Here is a 17,055-nt window from a genome sequence, read left to right as displayed (position 1 = left end):
AGACGGGGTAACTCACAGCCTTCCACGCAGTACTCCACCAGGTACCCATCGATGCCACCTGCCCCAATCCTATCTGGGGGCCGCCACTTGAGGGTGGTGGTGGTGTCCGTCACATCCTCCACTGTCAGGTGCTGGGGTTCACTTGTGGGTGCTGTAAGAATCCAGGGAAAGGGGAGGTAGGGTAAATGAGGGCTCAGGGGTCAGAGCTGGAGTCACTGGTCAGGAAAGGGATCAATATGGTGGGCCAAAGGTCAGGGAGCAAGGATGTGGCATCACGGGTCATTAAAACAAGATCTCAAGGAATCGTGAGGTCTCCAAGGGCAGGGATAGGTGTCTGTGTGGTAGGTCAGAGGTCAATGCCATATTCGGGGGACAGCATGGAGTCTAGGATCATAGAGGTCGGTGGCTGTTGTACTGGGTCAGGAAGAGGTCAGGAGGATGCGTGGGGCTGGGGGGTCAATGTCTTGAGTTGTTGGATGAGAGGGGACAGACGTCAGCGGAGTCAAGGGAGTCAAGGCCAGGGTGTAGGCTTAGAGATCAGTGACGGGCAGGCCATGGGTCAGAGGTGGGCGGGGGCTCGGTGAGGGTGCAGAGGAGCATCACCAATAGGCATGAAGGGCTTGGTTTTGCCGCTGGGCTGGGAGACCCCAATGGCGTTGACAGCAAAGACCCGCATCTCGTAGAGGATGCCCTCGATCATATTGGTGGACTCGTAGGTGGTCTCCGTGAAGACCTCGAAGTTCAGCTTCATCCAGTGCTGAGAGCCCTTCTTCTTCCGCTCCAGGAGGTACCCTGGAGGCCCCCGCAAGCAGAGAGAAGTGGGAAGTCATGGGGAGGCCTGGGGTCCCAGGTCAGTTGGGGCAGTCAAAGGCACATCAAAAGGTCACATGACTCTGAGAGGTCTGAGGCCGTGACTCTTGAGTTGATCTCAGGGTCACAGAGCAGTCAGAGGTTACCCGTCATGGGGCCAGGGATCAAGAAGGGCCACAGGTCATGAATCAGGGCGTAAGGAGGTCATGAATCAGGGCGTAAGGAGTCACAGAAAATCCTAGGCTGTTAGCCAAAGTGAGGGTTCCCAGGTTGCTGGGGAGTAAAGAATGATAGGGAGGGCAAAAGGGATCGTGAGCTATTGAAGATGGAAAACCGAGTTTCCGAGGGTGGTCACTGAGGATGCTATAGGGACTCTTGGAGGTCAAGGAGAAGTCAGGGGACAGGGAGGTCATCAGAGGTCATGGGCACTGTGGCACACGGGCACTCACCGGTGACCATCTGTCCCCCGTCATACTTGGGTGGCTCCCAGACTAGGGTGGCCCAGTCTTCTCCAACCGATGTGACACGCACAGCCTCCGGGGGATCTGGGACATCTGGGGAAGGGGAGGCAGGATGGTCAGAGGACACCTCATGGCCTCGGGGAACCCCCCCTGGCTCAGCCCCCTTGCTCCCCTCTGCTCACCCACAACCCGTAAGAAGATGGTGGCCACGTCCTCGCCGACGGGGTTGGTGACCTTGATGGTGTAGCGGCCCTCATCAGCTCGCTCCGTGCTCTCGATCACGAAGCTGCTGGTGTCTTTCTGCTTCTCGATGTGGACCCTGCCCTCAGTGCTTGAGAACACCTGAACACAGCCCACCAGATGGCCTTTTTCTACCTCTCTCAAAACCCAGACCGCCCTCCACCCCTCCCCTGCCCAACAGTCTCCAATGGCTCCCCGTGACCACACAATACACAGGATGTGGACCCAGCACAAGTGGACCTGCTGGGTCTGCCCCCAGCCTCATCACCCCCCTGCCACTGCCCTCCTTGCCTTCCAAACACCACCCTTCATTAAAAACGCCAGGCTGTCTCATCCCCAAGATTTTGCAAAGCTGATCCCCAGGGCATGCAATGCCCTGACCCACTTCTCTCTCTGCTATACCGTTACCCATCCTTTAGAACCCACCCAGAAGTCGCCTCGTCTGGAAAGCACTCCTGGCTGCCCTCAGCTGAAAGTGACAGCCCACTCTGACTGCTATGACAGAATCCTCATAGCTTCTGGTACCTCCCTTTCTCTCCGCCCTGATCACCCTGAACTGTGACTGTTTGGGCACGTGTCTGCCTCTCTCCAAAAGTGAAGGCTCCAGGAAGGCAGGGGCTGCATCTGATTCACGGTTGTATCCTCAATGCCTATGCAAGAGCCTGACATACAGGAAACATCAGGGGGTGTTTGCTGAGTGAAGGAATGAATGAAGATTGAGTCAAGTCTATCCGTTTTACAGAAGAGGAAATTGAAGCCCAGAGGAGAGAAGAAAAATTGAACTGTTTCAGGGCCTGGAACATACAAGATGAAAATATCTGTTGGATGGATGGATGGATAAGTGGATTGATTCATGGATAAATGGACAAATGGATTAATTACTGGATGAATTCATTAATCAATCAATGAACTGATGAATGGAAAGATGGTTAGATGGATGACCTAATGGATGGCAGGACTGATTGACTGATTAATGGGTTCATGGGTGGATGGATGGGTGGATGGATGAATGGTTGGAGCACTCATCACGTGCTAGGCCAGAACCATGTGGTGAACAAACAGAATCTCCAATCTTCAAAACAACCCTCTGAAGAAGGAATCAAATTCCTCATTTTACAGACAAACTGAAGCTCAGAGAGGGAAACCAGCTTGCCTAAAGTCACCCAGCAGAGCTGAGAGGGCGAAGTCAGGGCACAGGGGAAGCTCCACCTACCTCATCCTCCTTCATCCAGGTGGCGACAGGAGGGGGCTCCCCTGTGATGGACACGTCCAGCCTCAGCTTGTTTCCAGCCACGACCACAACTGTGTTTTCCGAGGTCTTGCCCGAGAAGTCCAGGTGGATCTTTGGTGGCTCTGGTGGCAGAGGAGAGATGCTGGGGAACTTGGGAGTGGGCAGCTGGGCCCTCCCCATCCCCTCCAGAGGATCTCCTGAGAAGCTGGCTTCCAACAGCCACAGAGAACCAGCGGTCCAGGTCCCCTGCCCCTCTGCCCTCAGAGCCAGGAGTCCAGGCCCCCAGCCTAAGGACCACAGCAGCCTCTGGTCCCTACCTTGCTTGGGGACGTACTCCACCGTGATTTCTGGAGGACAAAAAAGACTGATGGTTAGGTCTATGGGGCCCCTGATCCCCCCCCTCACACCCCATCACCCTGGGACCTGAGGGGTTGGGAGGTGGACTCAGGCCCATGACTGTCCCTCCTCCCACAAGCACCTGCTGTCACCCCCAGCGTACAGTTAGGGAGACTTAATCCTGAAGGGGGTTGGGGTCTGGGAGGGCAGGTGCGCTGGCAGCCAGGGGGAGACAAGGAGGTATCCTCACCCAGGAAGTTGAGTGTGGCCGAGAGGGACAGGGCATAGCCGTCGGGCACAAACGTGTAGTCTCCCTCATCCTCAGGGCGAACATCGTCAATCGTCAATCTGTGGAACCTAAGGGGAGTGGGGGGGTGCAGGGCAAAGGTCAGGCCAGGTCGCCCTGGGGACCACCGCGGAGACACACGCGCCGCCATGCGATCCCCGCGTTCAATGCAATGCTAGTGCCTGGACCCAAATCTCGCTCTGCCCCTTACTAGCTGTGTGACCTCGGGCAAGTCACTTAACCTCTCTGTGCCTCCGTTTCTTCATCTATAAAATAGAGGTAATGTTCACAATCTACAAGGGGGTTGTTGTAAGGCATTTAGAAGACTCCCTGGCACCTGGTAAGTGCGCTGTAAAGCATTAAGATTAGTTCTCAGCATTACTGACACCATCAGCAGGCAGGGGCCTCACACAGAACCCAGAAAAAGTCTACGTCTGCCAAGAGCTATGATCAGGAAATCCACAGGGGCACGACGTTCTGCTGGCATCACAGTGGTTCTCGGCATTCTGCAGATTACCAGGTGTTTATCTCAGGTGTCCACGTGCTACGCTTTGAATTCCAGCCCCGTTTCCCTAGCTAGATGGCCTCCCCGCCAAAACTGACTTTGCAAATATAGTCACAAGTTTCCTGTCCTGTAGCCGTGACCCTTGCAAGGAGACCTTGCCGCCTGTGACCTCCTTTGCCCCATAGGATATAGTGGAAGTGACACTGGGACAGCGCCCAGCCCAGCCCTCAGAGGCCCTCTTCGCTTCTGCTCTCTCTCGGGACACCTGTGTTGGCCACGTGAATATGTCAGGAGCAGCCTCCTGGGGAATGAGACGTCCCACGCACCAGAGTGGAGGCAGCCCAGTTGACCCAGATGAGGGCCTGAGGGAGCCCAGGAAGACAGCCATCCGAGATCAGCCAGCCTCCCACCAACCCTGAGACTCACAATGAAATAAACCCTTGTGTTTTATTGTTGTCGTTTGTTTTGTTTTTTCGCAGTCCTGCATGGTTTGTGGGACCTTAGTTCCCCGACCAGGGATTGAACCCAGGCCGTGGCAGCGAGGACAGAGTCCTAACCACTGGACGGCCAGAGAATTCCCTAAACCCTTGTTCTTTTAAACCACAAAGTCTGCAGACCACGTCCGCAGTCCACTCCGCACCTCCCGATGTGGGACATGGTGATCCTCTTGCTGGGCCGCACCTCGACCCCATTCTTGTACCACTTGCCCGTGACCTTCTCATCGGACACCTCACACTTGAACATGGCCTGTTCTGAGGCCTTCACCGTCACATCTGCAATGTCCTGCAGGACCTCCAGCTGTTTCTCTGGATGGGGAGGGAAGGAGATGGGGCCATCAAACTGCGGGCAGTCCACAAAGACTGGCGAACACCCATTATGGGCCAAGCAGTGTCCCAGGTTCTTGGGATTCTGGCCGTGAAACAATGTGTGGGCCTCGTGAGCTCACGTTCTAGTGGGGAGAGAGACAGTGAATGGGAAACACACAAACCAATAACTAGAGGGAGCGATGAGGCCTGAGGGATGGCAGGGAGGCCGCAGAAGGCTCCCAGGTAGAGGGCACAGCATGTGCAAAGGCCCTGCAGAGGAAAGCAGGCTTGTTGGTTTGGGAAACAGCCAGCAGGCTGGTGCGGAGGGAGCAAAGCAGACGTGGGAGACGGCACAGGCAGGACACATCCCGTGGGCCATGGAGAGCACTTTGCATTGACTCCAAGTGAGGTGGAAACTGCTGGAGGGTGTTGGGAACATGGCTGCGATCTGACTTACATTTTCTTTTTAATTTTTTAAATAAAACAATGCACTTGTATGGCTTAAAAATAAAATGATAAGAGGATGTAGCTATAGAGCGGGAAATCTCTAACCCACCCACTTCCAATCGTACCGGTCTCGATCCCTTCTCCAGAGACACTATAGCCAGTTCATAGCCAGAAAAGCAAAGATGTACACACAGTTCATTCCCTTCTTTCTTTCTCTTTCTTCCTTCCTTTCTTTCTTTCCTTCTTTCCTTCCTTCCTCCCTCCCTCCTTCCCTTGCTTCCTCTCTTTCCCCTCCATACAAATAGTGGCATATTTGCTTCTTCACCTAACAATACATCTTGGAAACCCTTCCAAATCACTAACTAAAAATTGTCCTTTTTTATGGCTACAGAGGGAACTACCATCATTTATCTGGCCTATTAATGACTCGGGCTTTTTTTTTTTTTATCTTTTTATATTGAAAATATTACAGACTCACAGGAGTTTGTAAAAATAGCACATAGAAAAAAAAGGGGGGGAATAGCACATAGAGTCCCATGTACCCTTCACCCAGCTCCCCCCAATGGTGACATGTCTCGTAACTGTAGTCTACTATCCAAACCAGGAAACCGACATGGGTCCAGTCCTGTGAACTAGACCACAGAATGTGTTCAGTTTTCACCACCTGACATTTTACAAGGATCACTCTGGCTGGAGTCAGGGTTGAGGCGCAAGTGTAGAAACAGAGAGAGCAGTGAAGAGACTATTGCCACAGTCCAGGGTATGGGGGGCGGGGGATGGAGACCTGGGCCAGGTGAGGGCAATGGAGGTGGAGAGAAGTGGTGAGATTCAGGATATCCTTTGAAGGTGGAGCCACCGGGATTTGCTGGTGAATCAAATGTAGGGTATGAGGCAAAGAAGGAGTCAGGGACAGCTCCAAGATTTGGGGCTTGGGCAACTTCGAGTGGCGCGCTGAAGCATGCGCAGTGCGGCTCCCTGCCCCACTGGGAGGCCCCCTACCTTCCACGATGAGCTCCGCCTCACACTGGCCGCCGTTGGTCATGACCTGGTAGTGACCACTATCCGCCAGGGTCACATCCGAGTAGATGAGGATGTGACGCTTCCCATCCTTCTTGAAGCGGTACATGGACTTGAAGGAATCCTCCCGCGTCAGTTCCACGCCATCTTTCGTCCTGGGTGGAGGGGACAGGAAGGGGGGAAGTGAGGGGCTCGCTTAGGCTGGAGTCTGGATGTCAGAGGTGAGTGAGGGGCCAGACAGACAGTCCTGAGAAGGAATCAGGAGTCAGAAGGGAGATCACGCAAAGGATGAGAGACAAAGGTTGATAGAGGTGTCTAGAATGGATGGATCGCAGGTGGGGGTTGGGGAGAAAAAGAGGAAGAAGAGGTGACAGGCCACAGGTCTCAGTTGGAGGTCAGGAGACACAAAAAAAGGGTCATGGGGAGAGGTCAGAACATGGAGGAAGTTCGGGGTCACAGAGAGATGTCAAATATTGTGGCCTCAGTAAATGGTGCTTCCCTGCTTGGGCCAGTCCTCCCACTTCACTTCTACCTCCTCATCATTCGAACCTCATCTCAATCGTCACCTCCTCCAGGAAGCTTTCCCTGACCTCCTGAGTCCTTTTCTCCTATTAAAAAGTGGTTATAGGGCTTCCCTGGTGGCGCAGTGGTTGAGAGTCCACCTGCCGATGCAGGGGACATGGGTTCGTGCCCCCGTCCGGGAAGATCCCACATGTCGCGGGGCAGCTGGGCCCGTGAGCCACGGCCGCTGAGCCTGCGCGTCTGGAGCCTGTGCTCCGCAACGGGAGAGGCCACAACAGTGAGAGGCCCGTGTATTGCAAGAAAAAAAAAAAAAAAAAAAAGTGGTTATAGCATCAGTTATTGATCCTCTGCAATATCAATATTTGTCAAAATAAAACTTTGACATTTATTTGTGTGATGACTTTATTAATGCCTGTTTCTGTCTCCAACACACACACACACACACTCCACCCCAGCAGTTGGCCAGATCATAAACTCCACAAGGGCAGGTTAATATATATTCTCTCCATTTTCTCTCCAATACATGGAAGAGTGCCACCACACAACAGGTGCTCAATAAAGACTTGTTGGAGGGGGAATAGATGTAAGAATGGACGAATGGATGGGTAGATGGGTGAGTGGGTGGACGGGTGGGTGGATGGATGGATGAATCAATGGGATGGACGGGGAGATGATGGATGGATGGATTGGGGGCTGGGGAGATGGATGGATGGATACATGAATGAATAGTCAAAGCATGGATAATTGGTTGAATGGGTGAATAAATAACTTAAAGAATCAGAAATAGCAGGGATCAGGAAAAAGACCTGGAAGAGGATGGGATGGGGAGAGGTCAGAAGTTTCAGAAAGAGGTCATGGGTGAGGATCAGGATTTATAAAGAAAGGCTGAGGTCTCCTGGAAACTACCGGTTAAAGGTCTGAAATCTTCAAGAGAGGTCCTGGGGCTTCCCTGGTGGCTCAGTGGTTAAGAATCCGCCTGCCAATGCAGGGGACACGGGCTCGAGCCCTGGTCCTGGAAGATCCCACATGCCGCGGAGCAACTAAGCCCGTGCACTACAACTACTGAGCCTGTGCCCCACAACTACTGAAGCCCGCGGGCCTAGAGCCCGTGTTCCGTGACAAGAGAAGCCAGGGCAGTAAGAAGCCCGCGCACTGCAAGGAAGAGTAGCCCCTGCTCGCCTCAACTAAAGAAAGCCCGCGCGCAGCAACGAAGACCCAATGCAGCCAAAAATAAATTAATAAAATTGAATTTAAAAAAAAAAAAAGAGAGAGGTCCTAAAGATCAAGACTGAGACAAAGACACTGTGGGCATCTGTATGGATGACTGTGGGCAAAGACACTGTGAGACAAAGACACTGTGGGCATCTGTGTGGAGATCAGGGGTCAAGAGTCACTTACCACATGACTTGGGCGCCCTCTTCTGACACCTCCACTGCCATTTCTACCCGGTCGCCCACAAACACCTGCTGGTCCTCGAGGGGTGTGACAATCAAGACTGGGGGTTCTGTGGGGTGCAGGGCGACAGGAGGTCAGTAGGTTCAGGATCCCCTCCAGAGCCCCACTCCCCAAGCTCACGCCCAAATCCCGGCCTCACCTCTGACGAAGACCTCAGTGAAACACTTCTCATCTTTGACGACGACCTCATAAGCAGCATCGTCCGCCAGCGCGCACTTGTTGATGGTGAGAATTCGCTTCTTACCAACATTCTCAAACACGTGCCTGACGCAGAAGTCTCAGCTCAAGCCAGGGCATGGGGGAGACTCTGCGTCCACCCATCTATCCTCAGGACAGGCCACTCCCTCTCAGAGCCAAATTGTGTGGGAGGAGATCGACGGTCCAAGTTCTAGTATTTACGTAACCACAGCAGAAATACTGACCGTCCACCCATATCCGTCTTCTTCCATTTAGCAGGGACACACAGCGACCCACCTAGACAACTACATTTCCCAGCCTCCTTTGTGGCTCGGCGGGCCGCACCACTGAGCGTGGACCAACAGAATGTGAATGGATGTGATGGCATAACTGCAAGGTCATCTGTAATTTTGCGGTGCTTGTTCTAGACTTCTCTCCTTCCAGCTTCCTGTCTGATAGACACAGACGTGCCCATGACCCGCTTCAATCATGCAGATGAGGACACCACCACGAGAAATGGTGTAGCCAAAAAATATGGAACCTGCGTCTAGCTCAATCCGCCAGAAATATCTTTCTCTCTAAATTAATATGTTCTGGGGACTCTGTTACAGCAACTTAACCTGTATCTTTCTTTTGTTTTGTTTTGTTTTTTTGCGGTACGCGGGCCTCTCACTGCTGTGGCCCCTCCCGTTGCGGAGCACAGGCTCCGGACGCGCAGGCTCAGCGGCCACGGCTCACGGGCCCAGCCGCTCCGCGGCATGTGGGATCTTCCCAGACCGGGGCATGAACCCGTGTCCCCTGCATCGGCAGGCGGACTCTCAACCACTGCGCCACCAGGGAAGCCTAACCTGTAACTTAATTAACATAATTTTTATCTTATCCAAAATGCTCGTGATGAGAAATTTGGAAAACACAGCCAAGGGGAAAATAATAAAAATAGAACCCATCCATAATGGTATCATCAAGAGATAACAGCTACAAATATTTTGGCCTCTCTCTTTCCAATCTTTTTATATCTAATCTACACGTAGATTAACATTTTGTGAAGCAGAGATGAGCACTGTGCTTCTGCACATAACACTAATCTGTTTTTTTCTTTTTTTACATCTTTATTGGAGTATAATTGCTTTACAATGGTGTGTTGGTTTCTGCTTCATAACAACATAACACTAATCTTGAACAGCTTCCCATGTCAGTATAAATCTTAGAATATCTTTTTTAGTGACTGCACAGCACCTTAACATGGAATTGTATGTTTTGGTTATCTGACTTTTTGCTACAGCAGCAAATGTCCCAGTGAACATCCTTGCAGCTAAATATGAATAACCACGATCATGCCCTTATGATAAATACCTAGGCTTGCACGATCTAAAGGTTTTGGGGGGACTTCCCTGGTGGTCCAGCGGGTGAGACTCCGCTCTCCCAATGCAGGGGGCCTGGGTTCGATCCCTGGTCGGGGAACTAGATCCCGCATGCCGCAACTAAGACCTGGCACAGCCAAAATGAAGAAATATTTTAAAAACAGATAAAGGCTTTAGAATACACTGCCCTTTTGGAGATTTGCCAATTTACATTCCCACCAATAACATGTGGACCTATTTCCCTATGTCTTCTCCAGCACTAGGTTTTATCCTTTTTTTTGGGGGGGGGGGGCTGCACCCCGGCATGAGGCACATGGGGATCTCAGTTCCACAACCAGGGATCGAACCCGCGCCCCCTGCAGTGGATGCGCTGCGTCTTAACCACTGGACTGCCAGGGGAGTCCAGATTTTATCATTTTGTAAAGTTTTTGCCCATTTGGAGAGCAGAAAGACCGTTGGTGGGGTTTTTGTTTGTTTGTTTGTTAATATTTATTTTATTTATTTATTTGGCTGCGCCGGGTCTTAGCTGTGGCATGCGGGATCTTAGTTCCCTGACCGGGGATCGAACCCGGGCCTCCTGCATTGGAAGTGCAGAGTCTTAACCACTGGGCCACCAGGGAAGTCCCAAGACCGTTGTTTTGACTTGCGTTATTATTAGTGGTGGTGGTGGTTGTGTTTGCAAGGTTGAATATGTACTTAGTGAATTAGCTACTTGGGTTTCTTCTAACTGAATTCCTGTTCTTCATCGCCTTTGTCTGTTTTTCTACCGAGGTATTTGCACTTTTCATATGGATGAGGGAGTGCCCTTTCTGGGTTAAGAGTGGCCAGCCTTATTTCTGGACTCCCTCTCTGGGACTTGGATACCCCCAACCCGGGGACTGCCCCTCTCACATACTTGCTACTTGGTTTGATTTCTTGACCGTTCTTGAACCACTTGAGGGGAAGGTCTGGGTCGCTAATCTCTACCACCAACTTGATCTTGTTGCCTTTGTCCACTTGGTAGGCTGGATCCAGCTTCTTCGTGAAGGCTGGAGATTGAGGGATGCAAGCGGGATGGAGCTGAGAGGTTCTCACTGTCCTGAGCTGTCAAGTCTCCCTCCCCAGACCACCAAGGTCAGAGAGCCTCCTGTGAACTTGGAGGCCCCTGAGAACTGGCATCTCTATTACTCCTCAGATTAGGACCTCCAAAAGATAAGTCCAGGGTCCAAACATCAGATACCTATGGTGCTGGAGTCCCTATGGGCAGGGCCCGTCTCCCCTCAGACCAGCACTGACCTGCACTCTTCTTGACCTCGACCTTGGCCTTCTTGAGTCGCTTCAGCATGCCCCGGAGGTCAGTGATGCCATACTGGAAGGCAATCCTCTCATACTCGCTCTTCTTTGCCCCTTTCAGGAGCTCCCAAATCTCAGGCGGGATGCCTAGATCATCGTCATCTTTCTTCTTTCTCTTCTCCTCCTCAACCACCTGCCTGAAGGTGGAGAGAACAGGCCGGGGCCACCAGGGAGTGAGGAGGTGAGGGTCTCCCTCTGCCTTCTCCACTCACTTGCTGTGTCACTTTCTCTCTCTGGGTCTGTTATTCCTTATCCTGTCCCACCTGAACCATTGCTCCAGCCTCCTCCCTGGCCTCCTGACCTCATCTCATCTCTTCACCTCCAGTCGGTTCTCCACTTGGCCCCAGAGGGCTATTTCTGACCCCCACATCAGATGCCACCCCTTCCCTGCTCAAAACTCCTCCATAGCTCCCCATTGCCCTCAGGAGGAAACCCCAGCCACTCAGCCTCGAAATCACAACCTCGCCCTCTGTCCCATCACACTCCCACAGCTATCCAAACCACCCTACCTGCCTTTTCCTGAGCACTCTGGGCTCGCTCCTGCATCCCAGCCTTTGCACAACGTCTGTCCCTGCCTGGATGACCCATCTCCACCTGCTCTTCAATCCTACAAATGCTAGTACCGAAGTTCCCTCCTCCATGAGGCACCCCCTGTCCTGCCAGCACCTCAGTTGCCCTCACTCTGAGCTCTCACAAGGCCCTCGTGGGACCTTCTCTCTGACCACACTAAACAGTCATGGTCTGTGTCTGTGTCTGCTGGATCAGACCCATCTTCCCAAGGCAATGAGCGACTCAGTGTCAGGGAACCAGTCAAACTTCTCCCTGTCCCCTGATCAGGGCCTGGTAGACGGGAGGCCTCAGAAGATGTTTGATGAGTGAGAGAGAGTGAATCTCTGGAAAGAAGGAAGGAAGGGGAGGGAACAAAAGAAGGATAGATGCGTGGGTGAATTTGGGGGACATATGAATATCTGGATTGACGTACAGAGCATTAGGTGGGGAACTGGTAAATGGGTGGAGGGGTCCATGGATGGCTAAGTTGATGGATGAATGGGTCAATGGATGGGTAGGTTGGTAGGGGATGGGTGGCATTAAGACAGGTGGATGGGTTGATGGAGGATGGCTGGGTAAGTGGGTGGATTGATGAGTTGGTGGCAGATGGCTGGGTGAGCAGTTGGGTGAATATGTTGATGGAAGATGCCTGGGAAGATGGTTGGCTGGGTAAAGACAAACAGATGAATCTATTAGTAAATGGAGTTTCTGGGGATTTGGTTATGGAGATAGTTGAGTGAGTAGAAGGATAGATCCGTGGACCAGCAGATAATGAATAACTGAGTGATTGGACAAGCATCATGTAGAATAATATGAAATTGCCAGTATTCAATCATTTTTTACCTACAGAATAGCAACTTCATATAGATGAGTCTAACAGGGAGCTATCTGGGAGGATGGGTGTGCCGTTGAAGAGGTGAACAGTTGACAGAGGAAAGGCTGGCAAATGGGTAGGTGAATGAGTAGATGGGTGGGATGTTGGACTCAGTTGAAAGAGAGATACAGGTGCAGATGGGAAGGTGGATGCATGGTAGACAGATGGCTGGTGGAAACGTGGATAGATGGGTGCCTCAATAGATGGGGAAGTGGATGATGCGGTAGGTGGGTGAAGGATGAATGAATGGGTTAATGAATGGGTGGCTGAGTGTAATGGCCGATGCATGGACGGACAAGTGGGAAGAGGTGGGTAGATGAATGGATATGTGGGCAGATGGATGGGCGGTGGGCAGGTAGGTGGATGGGTAGATTCGTAGATGGATAAATAGGTAGCTGGTTGCCTGAATAGATGAGTGGGCAGGCTGATGAGTGGGTGGGTTGATGGGTAGATGGATAAATAGCTGGCTGGCTGGCTGGATGAGTGGACAGCCTGGTGGGTGGGTGAATGGACAAGTGGATGGATGGATGGTTGGTTGGGTGAACAGGTGGATGAGTAGGTGAATTGGAGCCTGAGTGGACAGGAAAGTGGATGTGAGGACGATGGGTTAAAGGGTGGGTAGGTAGGAGAAGTGATGGGCAGATTGTTGGTTGGGTGGGGCTGTGGGTAGGGGTGTGGGTGAATGGGTGGATGGGTGAATGGACAGGTGGCTGGGTGGGCAAGGAATGGGTAGATGGAGGGGAGGCAGAGTCCCGGGATGGCAGTGCGGAAGCAACGGGGGGCAGGGGGGCCTCACCCACCATCCTTCTCCTCCTTGAGGCCCCATCTCCCCTTTCTGTGCCAGGCGGGGTGGACTCACCTCTTCTGCAACAGGCCGCTGAAATCCAGCTCACCTTTGCCTTCCGGCATCTTTTCACCCCTGTGGCCATTGAGAGGGAGTGTGAACCCCATGGAGGTCCCGACCCTCAGACTCACCCTGGGTCCCCACTCCTTGCCCTCCCTGATCCTCCCCTTCTCCCACAGCTGCCCCTCCCAAGGGACACCCTCCCATGGTCCTTGGCACCAGGACATACTCCTGCCCCTCCCCAGGGTCCGGGGTCACTTACGAACGCTTGAAGCTTTCTAGACTCTGCCCAGCGGAGTCCTGATTGGGCGCTGGGGAGAGGCAATGGGGGAAGGGAAGGTGAGCTTGGAGGCAAGGCCTGATCTAAGAACAAGAGTGCCCACCCCAGGCCTGCACAACCTCCCCCAGACCCCTTTTCCTCCATCTCTCGGGCCAGCACACCCTCTCACTTGGGACTGGACACCCTCTGCTTGTAGATGCATTTCGCTGGCCGCCATGCACCACCCTCTCTCAGCGGCCTGTATCCCCCTCACACCTGGGCTGGCTGGCCCTTCTCCCCGGGGCTGGGCAGCCTCATTCCCTGTGCCCTCCATGTTTAAGTCCCCACACATCCTGGGCTGCAGATGCCCCCAAACCTGTACACTCTCAGAGTTCCATACACAGGCTCCCAAATCTGTGTAGCCTCCCATCCATCCTGTACACCCTCACCCTAAACCTGTCCACCCTTAGACTCCCCTGAAATAAACAGTGGACAATAAAATGGAAATTATACTTTAAAAAACCAAAAAACAAAAAAAAACCTGGGACACCCTCACTTCCCGAGCCCTTACTGCCACTTTCTCAAGCTTGTACACTGTGACCCTGGAATCTACATAACTCACCTCCTAAGTTCCACGTGAACACCCCCAAACCCTGAACCTTTTCACCCCCAAATCTACACCTCCTCACCCTCTAAGCCGGTAGATCGTCTCCCCTATTTTGAACAACCTGACCCCTGCCTCTGTGCTCCATCTTCCGAAAACCTGTGCCCGCCTTGTCCCCACATCAGTATACTCTCCCCACACCTGGCTGACAGATCCATCCCCCCAACCAGACCCAAGACCCCTGGCCCCCACCCCCGCCAGCGTACCCTCCACATCAATTTTGAAGGCACAGCTGTCGCAGATGTCCTTGGCTTTGACCTCGAGGCGGTAATCCCCGCGGTCACCCAGTACCACCTTCCTGATGTGCAGCTCCAAGGAGTATACCTGGGGGCCAGGCCAGGGGTATGGGTGCACATGTCCGACCCCCAGTGCCACCCCACCTCCCCCAGAGCCCACCTCACAACTCTGAGTGCCCCCAGGAAGGGCCAGCTGTCTCTTCCCATGCCTGGACAATCTTGGCCTCTGGGGGCCTGCGTCCCTGACCCTGAGAGCTCTCTGGGCACGCACACGCCGTGCCCAGGTGCACCCTGCCCCGGCCCAAACATTCTTCCCTCCTGCCCGGCACAACCCCTACCAAGGAGCTCCACACGACCTCCAGCCCTGGCCCACAAGCCCTCGAGTCCCCACAGGGTCCTCACATTGCTGGCAGAGTCGTGGGACTCCTTGAAGGAGAATCGGGCCCCACTCTTGCTGTCCAGCTCCAGCCACTTCCCCTTGAACCACTTGATGGCTGGTTTGTCCGGCAGCTCTTTCCCGTTCAACTTGGCCAAGATCACGGCATCCTTTCCTGGGTGGGGGTGGAGGGGTGGGAGGGAATGGCCAGGCAGGAGTCATAAGACTCTATGGAGAGGACTGGGAAGCCGGGAGACCCCAGCCCTGCCTCCCTCAGACCCAGGAGCCCAGCCCCCACCCGATCCTCCCCGAGGCACCCCTCACCAGTCTCCACCGACACAGAGGCTGGCTTCTTCAGGAAAATGCCGGTGGGCTCCTCAGCGGTGGGAGACTGGTCCTCAGGTGGGGCTTCTGCTCAGGAGACAGGATTAGGGGGTCTAAGGCCAGCCAGGGAGGGGACGGCAGGCTACTTTGGGGGCGGGGTTGAGAGTGAATGAGGGACCCTCTGCTCAGCAGTCAAAGACCTTGGGGCACAGTGGCTTCTCCTGACCTGGGAGAGACCACGCTTCATGCAGGTAGCTGCGGGACCAGGTTCCCCGCCCCTTTGGGCCTCAGTTTCCCCATCTGTGAACCGGATGGTCTTAAATGGGGCTTTGGGATAGGAGAGGATAGACTGGGGCATTCAGAGCTGGGCAGGACTCGGTGATGAATGAACCAGTTGCTGGGGGCTTGAAGGCCAGGCTGAGGGGCTAGGCTCTGTCCTGGAGGCACTGGGGAGCCAGGGAAGGCTGTGAGCAGGGGAGGGCGGTCAGCACTGGAGCTGTGGGGAGGGTGGACCAAAGGAGAGAGAGCGGGAAGGTGCAGAGGGGCCAGCGGAGGCTGGGGGATGAGGTGCCAGCTTCTGCCCCACCCTCTGGAACACCATCTCACCTTTGGGGGGCTCTGCAAGAGCCTCTGGAGGCGGGGCTTCCTTGGGAGCCGGTTTGGTGTCATCTTTGCCTGCGGGGGCATTTTTGGCCGCTGTGAGGCAGGAGATATTCACAGTTGAGCACGTGCTCAGCGTTCTCCTCTTCCAGAACCCAGGAGTGCAGGTCCCTGGGCCCCTCCTCCTTCGGAATCTGGAGTCCAGCAGTCCAGGTGTAAATTTATCTCTAATCCCAGAGTCTGTGAGATCCGGTTTCTCCTTGCCCCAGGCAGGCCATGCCCCATCCACCCAGGCCACCAGGCTCTGACCTTTTAGGTCTTGGAGGTATAATTAGCTCTTCCCCTGGGCTGGAAACTGGATACTCCTGCTGACCACAGCATCTTGCACCCGTCCTGCCTGCTGGCACCTGGCCCGCTGGGGCCCCAGCTGCAGCGAGGGGCTGGACCACCATCCCTCAGCCTGGTTGGTCTGGTGCCAGCGGACTGGACACCCAGGGAGGAGGGGTCCTCCCTGGGGGCTTGTGTCTCCTCTGTTCACTGCCTCATAGAGAGAAAGCCCCAACCCCATATAAAGAAATGCCTCCAGTCCCATTCAAAGAAGGGCCTCAAAACTGCACATGAAGAAAAGCTCACCAGCCTCTATATGGAGAATGTCCCCTAATTCCTACATGGGGAAGCCCCAATTCCCATTGAAATGAGGTCCCCTCAACCTTGTACAACCTTGTACCTTGAACCTCTAATATCTAGGCAGATTGAGGACCTCATTCCCCTGCAGCGAAAGACCCCAATCCTCACTCAGAGAAGTGACCCTGGTCCCTTCCCAGAAGACCCCATCCCCAAATGTAGAGGACCCCAAACACCCTGCAAAGACTCCGCAGTCTACAACCACAGGACTCCCATCCTCAACGAGAAAAAGGGACACAAATTCATAATCAGAGAATCTCCATCTGCACCCAGAGATAAACCCCCAACTCCCCAGAGAAAGGAACCCCTACCACCCCACAGGGAAGGGGAAACCCCCTCCCACCTAACACAAGTATGGGACCCTCCTATCCCACACAAGGAAGGGAGCTCCTCCCCACACAGAGAAGGCACCCCATTCTCCCAACCCTATGGAGGGAGAAGCCCCCAGTCCCCATTCAGAAAACAGAATCGCGTCTCCACATAGGGAGGGAGTCCCCAAATCCACCTGGTTTTTCCTCAGGCATGTCGGCGGACCTGCTCTCTCTCCTCTGACCGCAGCTGTGTCCCGATGGGCCTTAAGGAGGACAGGTGGGCCCCGGGGGGAGCCCTTTAAGGAGTCCCGAGACTCCCAGGAGGCCCTGGGAGGCATCAGACGCGCC

The 17,055-nt window shown here is 53.9% G+C and overlaps 1 protein-coding gene and 1 non-coding gene across 3 annotated transcripts in view; both read right to left on the bottom strand.

Annotated features, from left to right (window-relative positions):
* Nucleotides 1–17,055, bottom strand: part of MYBPC2 (myosin binding protein C2) — a 24,743-nt gene extending 7,688 nt beyond the window's left edge. The window contains exons 1-20 of one of the 2 annotated variants that reach the window (XM_073796616.1): nt 16,902–17,055; nt 15,719–15,787; nt 15,113–15,199; nt 14,815–14,963; nt 14,383–14,500; nt 13,516–13,564; nt 13,269–13,328; nt 10,930–11,123; nt 10,550–10,682; nt 8,256–8,380; nt 8,060–8,165; nt 6,122–6,294; nt 4,510–4,675; nt 3,329–3,435; nt 3,060–3,089; nt 2,725–2,864; nt 1,454–1,613; nt 1,260–1,364; nt 604–792; nt 17–151 (exon numbers count right to left, since the gene is read on the bottom strand). In XM_073796616.1, the coding sequence (XP_073652717.1) occupies nt 17–151; nt 604–792; nt 1,260–1,364; nt 1,454–1,613; nt 2,725–2,864; nt 3,060–3,089; nt 3,329–3,435; nt 4,510–4,675; nt 6,122–6,294; nt 8,060–8,165; nt 8,256–8,380; nt 10,550–10,682; nt 10,930–11,123; nt 13,269–13,328; nt 13,516–13,564; nt 14,383–14,500; nt 14,815–14,963; nt 15,113–15,199; nt 15,719–15,787; nt 16,902–16,920 (2,314 nt within the window). In that variant the 5' untranslated portion in view covers nt 16,921–17,055. Of the gene's footprint in view, nt 1–16; nt 152–603; nt 793–1,259; nt 1,365–1,453; nt 1,614–2,724; nt 2,865–3,059; nt 3,090–3,328; nt 3,436–4,509; nt 4,676–6,121; nt 6,295–8,059; nt 8,166–8,255; nt 8,381–10,549; nt 10,683–10,929; nt 11,124–13,268; nt 13,329–13,515; nt 13,565–14,382; nt 14,501–14,814; nt 14,964–15,112; nt 15,200–15,718; nt 15,809–16,901 lie in introns of both variants that reach the window. The other variant, XM_033845528.2, reaches the window with a different exon arrangement.
* On the bottom strand, nt 10,202–10,274 carry TRNAG-UCC (transfer RNA glycine (anticodon UCC)). The gene has a single exon. It is a non-coding gene; the product is annotated as a tRNA-Gly (tRNA).

This window comes from Tursiops truncatus, chromosome 19 (assembly GCF_011762595.2).
Source record: "Tursiops truncatus isolate mTurTru1 chromosome 19, mTurTru1.mat.Y, whole genome shotgun sequence".
Lineage (NCBI taxonomy): Eukaryota > Metazoa > Chordata > Mammalia > Artiodactyla > Delphinidae > Tursiops > Tursiops truncatus.
This window is presented reverse-complemented; position numbering and strand designations above follow the sequence as displayed.